Source organism: Kogia breviceps, chromosome 1, assembly GCF_026419965.1.
Source record: "Kogia breviceps isolate mKogBre1 chromosome 1, mKogBre1 haplotype 1, whole genome shotgun sequence".
NCBI classification, from domain to species: domain Eukaryota; kingdom Metazoa; phylum Chordata; class Mammalia; order Artiodactyla; family Physeteridae; genus Kogia; species Kogia breviceps.
This window is the reverse complement of record NC_081310.1, coordinates 49,130,668-49,144,338: the sequence shown is the minus strand read 5'-3', so window position 1 is coordinate 49,144,338 and position 13,671 is coordinate 49,130,668. Positions and strand designations below refer to the sequence as shown.

The following is a 13,671-nucleotide window of genomic DNA, read 5'->3' as shown; positions in this document are numbered from 1 at the left end:
TTTTTTCTTGAATCAATTTTGGTAATTTATATTTTATTGGAAAATTGTCCATTTCATCCAAGTTTTCAAATGTACTGTCATGAAGTTGTTTATGATACTTTCTAGAAATTCTTTATATCTTAGTTTTTCCTGTGTGAATGCTTCATTTTTAAAATTCCAAATATTGTTTATGCTCTCTCTTTCTTATATCACATATCAAAAACTATCAATATTATCAAAGGTTTTTCAACTCTTTTTCACTAAACCAGATTTTGGTTTTGTTGATTCTATTGTGTTTTTTGTTTGTTTGTTTGTTTGTTTTTTGGTGGGTTTTTTTGGCTGCACTGTACAGCTTGCAGGATCAGCGATCTTAGTCAACAAGGGATCGGACTGAACCTGGGACACCTGCAGTGGAAGAGTGGAGTACTAACCACTGGACCACCAGGGAATTCCCTCTCTATTGTTTCTTTATTTTCAATGTCATTATTTTACTCTATTATTTTCTCTTCTTCTTTCTTTGGATTTTCAGTTGTTCTTTTTCTAACTCCTTGAGTTAAATACTCTGCTTTTTAATTTTCAACATTTCTTATATTCTAATATATGCATTAAATTAGAATTTTAATTTTAGTTTTATTCCACAGGTTCTGACATAACTAGATCCTGTTGCCACTTAAATATTTTGTAATTTCTATTATATCTTTTGTCACCAACAGAAAATTTAAAGTGTGTTTTTGTTTCCAAAATTATAGGGATTTTCAGTTATCTTTTTGTTACTATTTTCTAATTTTATTTTATTGTGGTCAGAGACCACAGACTGCATGCTACGGATTCTTTGATATTTGTAGACACTTCCTTTATGGACTAACATATCAATTTTTTAAATTGTTCCATGTGAGCACGAAGAAAATGTATAGTCCCTATTTGCTAAAGATCATTGTTTTATTTTCTACAATGACCATGTTTTATATTTGCAATCTGAAAAAAACAAGTGACTGAATTTAAAGAGTTAATTGGATAATGACTGCAAAAACGAATAAATCTTCAAAGGAAAGATATAATATTATTGAGCGTTTACTGTATACCAACTTTATATTTATTATCATATTTAATCCTCATAACCTATAAGGAAAACCCTATAAAGAAAATACAATCATCCCCATTTTGTAGATGAAACAGAGACACAAAAAGATTAAGTAACTTGCCCTAGTCACACAGCTAATAAATAGTGAATTCTGTTTTCTTAACTACTATGCTATACTAAATACATCAACATGCATACACACATTCATATGTGTTTATATATATATATATACACACACAAACACATACAAACATATGCAAATTATAAAGCAGGCACATCAAATTTATCCAAATTTAAAGATAATACATAGCATCTTTAGGTAGTCATAAGTAATACTGATAAGAGAAAAAAGACAAAATACCTCTGGTGGTTTTTTCATTCAGATTCACACCATATTTGGCTAAAGCTCTAATCACATCACTTTGCCCAGCCATGCAAGCTGCATACAACAAATTTCTCCCAGCAATGTCTTCTTCCAAGAGTAGCTGCATGGCCTGTTCATGGTGAGGGTTCTCAGAATCCTCAAAAATCTTCTGCAAACCTTCTACATCCCCTGTGAGAGCAGGGGGTAAGAGGGGATTAATGGTGGCAGTTTCCTCTGCTTCTTTGGATTCTTCTTCTTCATTATCATCTTCTTCCTTTTCTTCTTGCTGTGAGAAAAATACTGATTTTTCTGAACTCTCTGACTCTGGGGGTCCTTCTGACTCCATTAACTCCAAAAATACCTGAGACCAAAAAAAGTAATAGAAATCTACTCAAACAAATCAGTATTTGTTTATTTATTTGTTTGATCACTCAACTGACATTCAGTCAAATGAATGAAATGAAAGTACTTAACTAGTTCAAAATAAACCAGTTATAAAGTAAGATACTTCATCCATTCAATCAATAAAGTTTATTGTACACCAACACACTGCTTGAATATATACTAAAATGCTGAATGTGTGATGTAAACAGTAAATTCAGTAGGAACTTGAGAAGAAATATCAACGTGGGTGAGATTCATCAGGAAAAGATTGAAAGAGAATGTTAAAAAGGCTCACCTGCCTGAAGAAGGGTCCGTGGTGGGGAGAAGTGAGAAATACAGTTGGATCACTGAAGGCAGATTATTCAGAACTTAAAAATCAGGTACTGACATTTAGACAGATTTCATTCACTCAGTAATACTTGCTGAAAGCCTGCTAATATACTAAGTGCTGTACAGGCACTATGTAAATTACAAAGAAGAATCAAATTTATTTCCTGCCCTTAACAACTTACTATTTCAAAGGAGAAAATATGACATGTACAAAATAAGTGTAATAAATGGTGACAAGTGCTAAGAATAATAAAAGATGAAGTGCTGTGGGAGTTTAGAAGGGACCAGATTAAGTCCTAGTAAAGTTAATTAAGTAAGTCTTAATAGTACTCACTGTGGGCTTCCCTGGTGGTGCAGTGGTTGAGAGTCCACAGGCCAATGCAGGGGACATGGGTTTGTGCCCTGGTCTGGGAAGATCCCACATGCCACGGAGCAGCTGGGCCTGTGAGCCATGGCCGCTGAGCCTGCGCGTCCGGAGCCTGTGCTCCGCAACAGGAGAGGCCACAACAGAGAGAGGCCCAAGTACCGAAAAAAAAAAAAAAAAAAATAGTACTCACTCTGTCAGAACACATGTTAAATTGGGGATGATTCAGAGAAGAGTAGCATGGTTCCCTCATGTGTACAAAAATGTTTGCAGCATCACTGTTGATAAAAGCAAAAATCCTGGGCAGAAAAAAAAAAACCAATGCCTATGAACAGGAGCATAAACTGTGGCATATTCACACAAAATTGTATATGGTAGTTAAAACGAAGAAATTACAGTAATATACTATGTGGAAGGCGGCTTCTGATATGGCTCCCATGACCCTACCCCACCTCCTGGTAACCTCTGGCCAACAGCCAGAGGGAACCGAGGCCCTCAGTACAATAGCCAGTGAGGAATTTAATTCTGCCACCAACCACTGAAAGAGTTTGGAAGTGGATCTGCTCCAGTTGAACTCTGAGTTGACTGTGGTCCCAGGCAACGCCTTGACTGCAGCCTCGCAAGAGACCCTGAAGTAAAACATCCAGCTAAGCTGTGCTCTGATTCTTAACCCAGAGAAACTGTGAGACAGTGAATGTGCTATTTTAAGCTACCAACTTTGAGGACAGTTTGTTATACAGCTATAAATAACTAAGGCACACAACAGATATGAATGAATATCAGCAATACAGCATTAGCTGAAAAAAGTAAATCCAAAAGATTAAATATACCAAGATATATTTTTGTAAAGTTCAAAGCAATTAAAATTATGGTTACCAAAGGGGAAGGATGTGGGGAGGGACAGTTAGGGAGTTTGGGATTGACATGCACACGCTGCTATATTTAAAATAAATAACCAACAAGGAAAAAAATTAAAATAATAAAAATTAAATTAAGTTAAAATAGACTTTTTAGGACTATAAGTAGGTACAATAACACTATTTTAAAAAGAAGAAAAGCAAGATTGAACACAGGATTCAGGATAGTGTTGAGGGCGTGAGTAAAGATGCAGGAAATGGGATAAAGGGAATCACATTTCTAGTAAAGAATATGGCATTTAAGCTGCGCCATAAAGAATTGGCAAGACTTGGTTATTCACAATTCAGAAGTAAGGGAAATCTAGTTAGACAGAATAACATCTCTTTATACTATAGCCCTATATTAATCTCTACCATCACTAAATGTGTATAATACTTATAATCTGTTGAAGATAGGAATTCTGATTGCAAATAATAGAAAAATAATAAAAGTAGGAGATAATTTTCTCACATAGCAGGAAGTTTAAAGGTGGAGATGGTTCAGCAGCTCAAAAACATAGATCTAAGCTCTATTTTTCTATTCTATCACAGTTCATAAGACTTTCATCATCATGGCTGTTGCCTAATGGTGACAAGATGACTGTCATAATTCCTGGCATCACGTCTGCGTTTATGGCAGTAAAAAGGGGGAATCCCCCTGAGGACACTAGTGGCATTCATCCCTTTTGAGAGGAAAGCAAAAAAAAAAAAAAATCTTTCCTAACAAGACCCAACAAACTTCCAGTTATATCTCAAAGGCCAGATTGTTTCCTTATATTTAAGAGAAGGAAAAAGAAAAGGTTTCTTGATTTTCCTGCCTCAATAACAGAAGCAAGCAAAGTAGATGGGGTTGGGGATGGTAGTTGAGTTAGCCAATCAATCATGACTCCACCATAAAATTTGGTCCAAATCTTATCTTTGAGACTGTTTTAGTCAATTCCTTCATTTTACAGAATGAATATAGAGGAAACTTATAATCCTTTGAGTGCCTGACATCCACTATCCACCCTCCCAACACACATCCCTGTACACATAAACACACACACACTCACTTCCTTAAAGAATCCCAATTTCCAATTTAAAAAATTCTTCTAATGGAAGATAAAGCTAACTTCCCACCACAGAAGCCAGAGAGGCACAATCCTCCTTCTCTCCATCTCAGCATAAGCTTGGGAGCAGGCACGTAAGTTAGGTTCAGCCAATCAGCTACTAAGTCCCAGGATCTTGACTTTTTTGTTGTTGTTGTTGTTAATCATTGTATTATTTTTGTTGTTGTTGACATATAACACTGTATTAGTTTAAGGTGTACAACATAATGATTTGATATATGTATATATTGCAAAATGATTACCACGATACCTTTAGTTAATATCCATCACCTCGCATAGTTACAAAAAAGTTTTTCCTGTGATGAAAACATTTAAGATCTATCTCTTGGCAACTTTCAAATACAATATTGTATTCAATTCAATACACTATTGTTAACTATAGTGACTATGCTGTACAGTACTTCCCCAGAAGGTATTTATCTTGCAACTGGAAGTCCTTTTTTTTTTTTTGTGGTACGCGGGCCTCTCACTGTTGTGGCCTCTCCCGTTGCGGAGCACAGGCTGCCGACGCGAAGGCTCAGCGGCCATGGCTCATGGGCCTAGCCGCTCCGCGGCATGTGGGATCTTCCCGCACCCGGGCACGAACCCGTGTCTCCTGCATTGGCAGGCAGATTCTCAACCACTGCGCCACCAGGGAAGCCCTGGAAGTCCTTTTGAACAGCTTCATTTATTTCACCCACCCCCTACACCTGCCTCTGGCAACTACCAATCTGTTCTCTGCATCTACAAGTTTGGGTTTTTTTAGCTTCTACATATAAAAAACAGGATCTTGACTCTTGAACATGGGCCACAAGGACATGAGGCTACTTGAAGGACATTCAACACAAGTGATAGCAACAGTGTACTGATCGAACTTCCTGCTATGAGAGCATGCTGTGGTTCTTGTGGTGTGAGCCCCCCAGAGCTCCCTTGGTTCCTGCTCATCCAGCCTCCCTAATCATGTGGGTCCCTGGTAAGTAGAGCACTCAGATAATTAGTTTTTTCTCAAAATCTAATCTCCCTCCCTCTTTTCTTTTAACCATACTTTTTTTAACCAATATTTATATTGGAATAAAACTATTTCCCAGGCACTCTTGTAATATGGTGTGGCCATATGGCCAAGTAGTAAACAATAAGATGTAAGTAGATATGTATTGATAGTATGTAACTTCTAGAAAAGTGTAATTCCTTCTCACTGGATTGCAAGCCTGATACCTAGAGCTTGCACAGCTCATTCAGACCATGAGATAGATGTCCTGTCCAAATACACATATACTACTTCAATTATAATACACAGCATATAGTAGTTTGTCATATCTTGTTTTAATTATACATGTAAACATATATAACATCTATTAATAGGGTAACCAAAGAATTAATTGTTCAGTAGTAATGGTCATTTTTATCTTGGGCACATTGCATTTATGGGTATATTTACATATATATAATTAAACAAAATATCATTTATCCTTACTACATGTAACATACTGATGTTTTTAATCCCATCTATTTTTTAAGGCTGGGTGCCACCCACTACATTGATTTCATGACCCACTAATGGGTTGCAACCCACAGTATGAAAAAATATTAGTCTTGAATAACCACTAAGGAAACTCTACCACAAAATCAACAAGAGAGGCTCTAACAGAAGTTAGACAGCATGTGCTTGTAGTTTATAGCTTAGATGACATATGTCCTCATGCACCCAGGACAGTTCCAGTGACATCTCTTGCCCTGGTGTGATTTTTTTTTTTAATTTATTTTTAGCTGCATTGGGTCTTTGTTGCTGCGCACAGGCTTTCTCTAGTTGCTGCGCACAGGCTTTCTCTAGTTGCTGTGAGTGAGGGCTACTCTTCGTTGCAGTGGGTGGGCTTCTCATTGCGGTGGCTTCTCTTGTTGCGGAGCATGGGCTCTAGAGCGCAGGCTCCACAGCTGTGGTGCACTGGCTTAGCTGCTCCGCGGCATGTGGGATCTTCCCAGACCACTGCTCCAACCTGTGTCCCCTGCATCGGCAGGCAGATTCTTAACCACTGCACCACCAGGGAAGCCCCAGCCCTGGTGTGATTTTTAATAGCATCCTCTTTCACTCTCAAAACGTCCATTACTACTACACAATAAATTATTTTGTCACCTTACTAATAACGTGATATTCTGGAACATTCTACTAAAGATATCCATATTTAAACCTTAGCGAGTAGAGGCAGGATGTGTTTGAAATGCCTTTCCTCACTGGCCCATCAGGGGCCCAGACATGAGACCTTGAAGATACTGAGAAAATTCTATTTGTATTTCAGATGTATTCCTGCTAGGCCTAGAATAGCTTTTTTTTCTCCTCCACTCCTACTAGCCAAATCCTATGTAGGCCAAGCTATAAACCTACCTTCTTCTTAAAACATTTCTTTACTCCTCTCTAGAATGTACCCAGGCCTCTCCCTCCTCTGAACTTCAAAGGTCATTATATATATTCTGTACCATACAATCTACCAAATATGGCATTGTATTATTTTCTATTTGTTTCAAGTACTTAAAACACCAACTCAATTCGACTGTAAACTGGATAGGAGCAAGTATCAAGCTTTATGTTTCTCTTGTGTCACTTTCAGACTTACCACAATTCCTGGCTTGTCGTATGCATTCAATAAATCTTAACATCAGGCTTGCAATACCCCCTGCTTTTCTTTACATCCAAGAGCAATGGATTTTGGAGTTAGAAAGACTTGAGTACACAATGCAACCCTGCAACTTATTAGCTACATAATACTGGGAAATTTACCTAATCTCTGCTAGGAATAACACCAGAACCTAGCTTATATGATTATTCTGAGACTTAAAATAAATCAGATGATGCATGTGCTAAGCACATGGTGAGCACTTAGTATGAGGACCCTATCATCATCATTGTACTGTCATTCCTAGAGCAAAAGCATCCATGAAGCAAAAGACAAGATGGTAATTCTATTAGTTCTTTTCTTTTTTTAATACACAGTTTTCCTACATAGGGTTTGAGTAAATGACTTTCTACTCTATGACCACCGAACACTTGATTACAGACAGATTATTCTGCATCTAGAGATCAATCTAATCACAGGTTAATTCAGAGATTTGGAGATAAATTAGATCAAATCTAGGAATATGATTCAGGCCAGAATACTAAAAGCTACCCTTGGTACACCCTTGAATAGAGTTTAATTTCCATATCAATACAGAAGTAATATGATTAGGGCAGCAGTTCTCAAATTCTATGATCTCAGGGCTCTTCACGCTCTTAGAAATTGAGAATACCAAAAGTTTTTGTTTATGAGGGTTATATCTATCTGTATTTACCATATTAGAAATTAAAACTGAGAAATCTTTAAAATATTTATTAATTCATCTTAAAACAATTACATGTTAACACAAAAGTACAGCTTATAAAAAATAACTATAAAGACAAAAAATTGATGAGTGGCATTATTTTACATTTTTGCACATCTCTTTAATGTCTGGTTTAATAGAAGACAGATGGATTCTCATATCTGTTTCTGCATTCTCTGCAATGATGTGTAATATTGTGATACCACATGTCATGTGGCCTCTAGCAAACCACTATGACATGTTAGAGAAGGAGAGTGCAATGGCAAAAAACACTGAAGAATTAATATGAAGATAGTCTGACTGGCAGACTCCCTGAAAATGTCTTAGTGATCCCCAGGGATTCTCAGACCATACTCTGAGAACCACTGCACTAAGACTAACCCTCAAGCCACTCCACTCTATAGTCAAGCTCCCAAGGCTGTTCTAATCCAAATCTAGACTGAACTAGGATCAGCCTTTCTGTAATAAAAGGACAAAATGAAGTCTTGTAGGCCATTTATCCTTAGGCCTAACTTTTGAAAAACAATATCTAATTAGGAGAATAAAAGTAAACTCTCATGTGTTTGGTGGTCTATTGCTGACTATGCCCTTCATCATATTGTCCTTTTAAGACAGAGCAAAGAATTCTATTTTCTATGGGTTTTTTCTTCTATAACATAGAAGATTTAGAATATTTTAACATATTTTTACTGTGAATATAAGTTGTAACAGGGTGATCATACTAACATAGTTTTTCCTTTCTTCCTTATATCAGCATTCTAGATATTGAAAAAACTTAACTCACTAACATTTTTGTTTTAGAAAACAGTTTTTCCCATGAGAAATATGTAACATGTTTAATATATAGTGGGTTTATTTGTGTTATTGTTAAAACAAACTTTTTTAAATTCTGTTTTAAGTTCTAATTCTTACTATACCTACAATATTTACTGTATGGATAGATACTTTCTTTGCCCAGAAAAGTTATTAACATGAATCAAAATTGCAACCCCACTACATATAACCAACTGTTCACATGGAAAATGAGTGTGGAGAGAGGAGAGGGAGGGCTGGAACTCTGAAGGCAGAATGACTGTGAGTCAGAAGACCCATGCTTTAGTCCTGATTCTTGTATTTATTTTATTAATTATGTGACTTTTCTGAACTTACTCTCCTCAATTGTTAATTGAGAATAGTTCTGCCTTACTGAATTATTGTGAATTTTAACTATTAAGTGTGAATTCTTTTGAGGCTGCTACGGCACTAATAATAGAAAATCACATAGGTCCCTACTCCACAGGCATCCCAGTCTGGTGGGAAAGACACAAGTAAATCAGCAATGACAGAGTGAGATAAAGGGCATAATGGACATAAGCAAAGGGTGCTTGGAGAGTAAAGAGGCTGGACCTCTAAATTAGACTCCCGAGTGGGGGGGGTCACGGAAAGGCTTCGCAGAAGAGGTGACACTTCAGTATCAAAGAGCAGGAGTCTTAAAAGGAGGAGAAAAGGACAATCCAAGTAATGGGATTAGCATAAACAAAGGGCAAGGAAGGCAGACAAGACACTATGAAGTTGTGGTAGAGGAAAAGATCTTAATGGCCTTTTAAGCCAATTGAATTTTTTCTTCAAAAAATGTAGTCCCTTAAGGATTTTAAGTCCCAGCTCAAGGGAAAGGCCTCAAAGGGCAGCCCTGGGCTCCCAGGATTAAACAAAGGGAAGACCCGAGGATACAGACAGTGGCAGCCCCAGTGCGAGTACACGGAGGTGGGGCGGAGGGGGTACCGGTCATTTCTGGGCACCATAGTTCGCCTTTCTGCCTGAAGCCCGAGGGACCGCCCGCGGAGCGTGACCGGCTACGCAAAGCTCGGGGCAAAGGCAAAGACTGAGGACGCCGCGGTTGAAGCCCACTCCCCTCCAGCCCCTGCCAAGCGGCGTAGAGGGGAGATGCCCATTCTCTTCCACGCCCACGCGGAGCGCCCACCCCAGGTCCCTCGGACCCCGGACCCGCGACCCTCCGACCCGGACTCACCGCTCCCTAGGCCCGGTCTGCGGTTACCGTGGCGACGGCGCACCGGCGTACGACAGCGCCACCCCGAGCGCGGCGGCTCCGGCTGCGCGCAAACGTCAAGGGTACAAGGTGCAGGAAGCGAGAAGCCAAAGGCGGGGAGGAGTTCGTCAAAATGACTTAAATTGCTGTGTTTGGACGGTGGCGTGCTGCTTTTTCTTTGTTTTGTAAGTTTTCAGTAATATGGTCCATATTTATTTTACAAATTTAAAAAATAAAATCTAAAAATAAGGTGTGTATATTGGTTGCCGGCCAGTCTTAGACGTTTGGCCTTTAAACGAAAGAATTTTCAGGAAATAGGAGGATGCATCATTCTAAAACAACGGAAGATTGTAAATATAAAACGGACAACTTGTTTAATCTTCTAGTCTACTGAGGACCTTTCTCCTATGGCTTACAGTCATTGTCACCAACAAAAGGCGTTTCTTGACACCTCACAAGCGCCCACTATAGTAGGAGCGGAAGCAGTTTGGAAACTGTGTCTCTTTTGACTCAGGAATTTAAGATCCAAAACAGTCGACTTTTAAAAAGGGGGAAAGGAGTGGAGGTGGGATAGGAGCATCGAAAGAAACCGGTAGAGAAGAGGTAAGCTCACCCAGAAATTATGTAAATGTTCATATCAATCACGGAGGGAAGACCGGGAAGTTTTTGTACTGAAAAGGAAAAAAAACCTTCATTTCTTTCATCATCTATTTCTACAAGGAAATCATTAAGGAAGAAGTACCATTTTAGAGAAACTCCAAACATTTTAGCTGAAGGCTGAATAGCCTAGGTTTTTTTTAGCCTAGTTTTAAAGAGAATATTTGGCCTAAGGCCCAAGCAAGATATCACTAATCATAGATCTGAACTTATGAAATATAAGAGGAATTTTGAAAGAATTTTAAACTGTAGTATTAAAATTTCTTATTCAGATAAGTTTTGGTAATCAGAATTGTAGAAATGACTTTGTAGACAGAGACAGTAGTCTAGAAGCTTTGTCAGCTGCTAGCTTGCTCTGGCAATCACCGATACAGCGTATTTGCTCTACTAAACACACATTTCCTACTGAAGTTAGTGGAGGAGCAAGACATTTTAGGCATTTCACGTTTAATATGTTCTTTTTCATAGTCTTTGGTTTGGGGAGAGTCTTTTAATGTCTGAATGCAAGATGACTTATGATGCATGACTGTGCATGATTATGTTTTTAATTAATCTTCATTGGTTGTGAAGGAGTGCCAAAAACAATTGTTTCTTGAAACTCTTAAATTGAATTAAATAACTAAAAATTAAATAGAGTTCTTAAAGATTACTTTTAGTACTCTGAATGCTAGAAAGTGTGGGAAAACACTAAATAGGCCTGAGAAACCTAAAAGCAAAGGGGCCTTGTTCTCATCTTAACTCCATGTCAGAAACAGCTGCATGATTCATTGGGGCAGACTAGGTTAGAAACAGCCTTACAAAGGAGACTCCCGCCTCCAGTGTGGCCCAGATGCAGCAGATAGACTCTAACTCGAATGCCCACCACCCAAAGCTTGGGATAAAGAGCCATTGGATCTGAAGGGGGCAAATGGAGGTATGAGAGACATGTCGACAACAACCTATGGGTACTAACAATGGGGGTCCAGATAAGACAGTGAAGGCCTGATGTACAAATTACTTAAGGAGCACATGAGATAAGCTCTCTTCAAGCCCCCCTAAAATCAGGTCAGCTCCAAAAAATTATGGTAGAGAGGTTTCCAAATTGATTGAAATTCATTTTTTCCACTCTAGGAGAATGGGTCCTCTGATTAGAATTTAAATTATTGGTCTTCCCTGGTGGCGCAGTGGTTAAGAATCTGCCTGCTAATGCAGGGGACACAGGTTCGAGCCCTGGTCCAGGAAGGTCCCACATGCCGCAGAGCAGCTAAGACCATGCACCACAACTACTAGAGCCTGCACTCTAGAGCCCACAAGCCACAACTACTAAGCTCATGTGCCACAACTACTGAAGCCCACGCACCTAGAGCCCGTGCTCTGCAACAAGAGAAGCCACCGCAATGAGAAGCCAGCGCACCACAATAAAGAGTAGCCCCTGCTCACAACTAGAGAAAGCCCGCGCGCAGCAATGAAGACCCAACGCAGCCAAAAATAAAAATAAATAAATTTATTTTTAAAAAAGAATTTAAATTATTTTAATTATTATTATATTTCTTAAATTCCATAGTTCATAGACTGAGAATCATGTTCTTTATACAAGTTAATTTCTGGTGAAATAACAGGATAAATTAGTTGAGAAAGTTACTGCAAGGTAACTTAATGTACTATATTAATATTTATATTTCATTAACTAAAGGCCTATCATATGCCAAGTACTATGTAAGTGATTCTTATAAATAATCCCTAATCCTCAGAGCAATGCCGTGAAGGTAGTATTATTATTCTTCAAACTGACACTCAGCAAAGTTGGGTCACCTACCTAAGACCACACAGCTAGAAAAGAGCTGAACCAGGGTTTGAACCTAGGTCAGTTTGGTTTAAATTACCACAGGTTTGCCACTGGTTAGCTATAAACTAATTATGTATTAGAGGATGCCCATCCAAACTGATAATTTAATTTTAAAATAATCTATCTTGAGCCATTGTTTTGGCAGTAATTAGAAAATATCAATGCCACTCCTGCTGTATGACTAAAGGACTGTTGCTGCATATAGCTAATCTTCACAGCTGAAACCTGAAGGAGAATGTACTGAACATCCATTGTTTCTGCCTGCCCATCCTTCCTCTTCTGGTTACATCACACAGTTTTCTAGTAGGGAACCCCTTTCACACACTCTCAGCCCAGGTCTTTTGGGTGGGGCCAATCCCACTCCAGATCAAGTCTCAGCGAAGCAGTGTTTTCTACACCCTTGGTCACAGTGATTAGGTCAGGAAAAAGCATGGAACACAGATCAGTGTAATCAAAGCTAATCCTGAATTTTTGCCAGAGCAGTAGGTAAATAGGCATTCTTTTTTCAGCAGGGGTTGATGAGAGACAGTCAGCCTGAGTTGCCAGTAACCATCTTGCCACTATGTGGAGAGAGCTTGACAGAGCAATGAAAGAGCCAAGAAATGAATCCTGAGGCCATTCCTTGAGCCCTGGAGCTAGAAATACCCAAAGCCATTTTTTATCCCCCTTTTTCAATTGTGTAAGTCAATAAATTACTTTTTTCTAATTCAAAAAGAAATTGGATTTTTGTTACTTGTAACATCAATGTCCCATAATATGGAGGGGGGTGTATATAGGATGGCTTTATTTTAGAAACATGCTATCCCTAAGGGTAAATACCTGAAATTTGCGATGGATATTATTGCAGTTATGAGTTTCACTTATGGATGAACAACCGTGCTTGAATACTATTGGTTAGTTGATCAATGTTAACCTGGAGGCAGGTTTCTAGTAAAATGCCCTAATGTTCTGTCACCCTCTCCATTTCACCATCTCTGAGTTAGTGACTTAAATATAACTATATAAGGCATACTTATCAGATGACCCAAGGCTTGGAATAATAAATAATATGAGAGAGGATGGCAGAGTGAAAATCCAAACTCAAAAGATAACTAGAAATTCAACAGGCAAAGGAGTAGAAAAAGGCAACCCAATAGAAATGTAAAAATGCACGAGGCACAAAATAAACAGCAAAGTGCATTAGTGAATACCTAAGTAGGTTGAAATATCAGGAGAATATGTGGTTGGGAGAGAGGCAAGAGATGTAGTTAGAGGGATTAGACGAGGTCAGACAGCAATGGGGAGAATGGTTTGGAGAGGATAAGACTGCAGGCACAAAGAGGA

General features: G+C 38.5%; 1 protein-coding gene and 1 long non-coding RNA gene across 11 annotated transcripts in view; one reads left to right on the top strand and one right to left on the bottom strand.

Moving 5' to 3' along the window:
- SLC9C2 (solute carrier family 9 member C2 (putative)) overlaps positions 1-9,925 on the bottom strand; it is a 155,387-nt gene extending 145,462 nt beyond the window's left edge. For 4 of the 10 annotated variants that reach the window (XM_059040828.2, XM_067031435.1, XM_067031439.1 and 1 more), the window contains exons 1-3: positions 3,039-3,164; positions 2,696-2,801; positions 1,422-1,785 (exon numbers count right to left, since the gene is read on the bottom strand). In XM_059040828.2, coding sequence (XP_058896811.2) covers positions 1,422-1,785; positions 2,696-2,801; positions 3,039-3,145 — 577 coding nt within the window. In that variant the 5' untranslated portion in view covers positions 3,146-3,164. Of the gene's footprint in view, positions 1-1,421; positions 1,786-2,472; positions 2,802-3,038; positions 3,193-9,848 lie in introns of those variants that run through there. The other 6 variants (XM_067031466.1, XM_067031460.1, XM_067031471.1 and 3 more) reach the window with 5 other exon arrangements.
- LOC136794042 (uncharacterized) lies at positions 9,884-12,023 on the top strand. Its single transcript, XR_010840216.1, has 2 exons — positions 9,884-10,051; positions 11,634-12,023. It is a non-coding gene; the product is annotated as an uncharacterized lncRNA (long non-coding RNA).
- Positions 12,024-13,671: the final 1,648 nt, after the last annotated feature.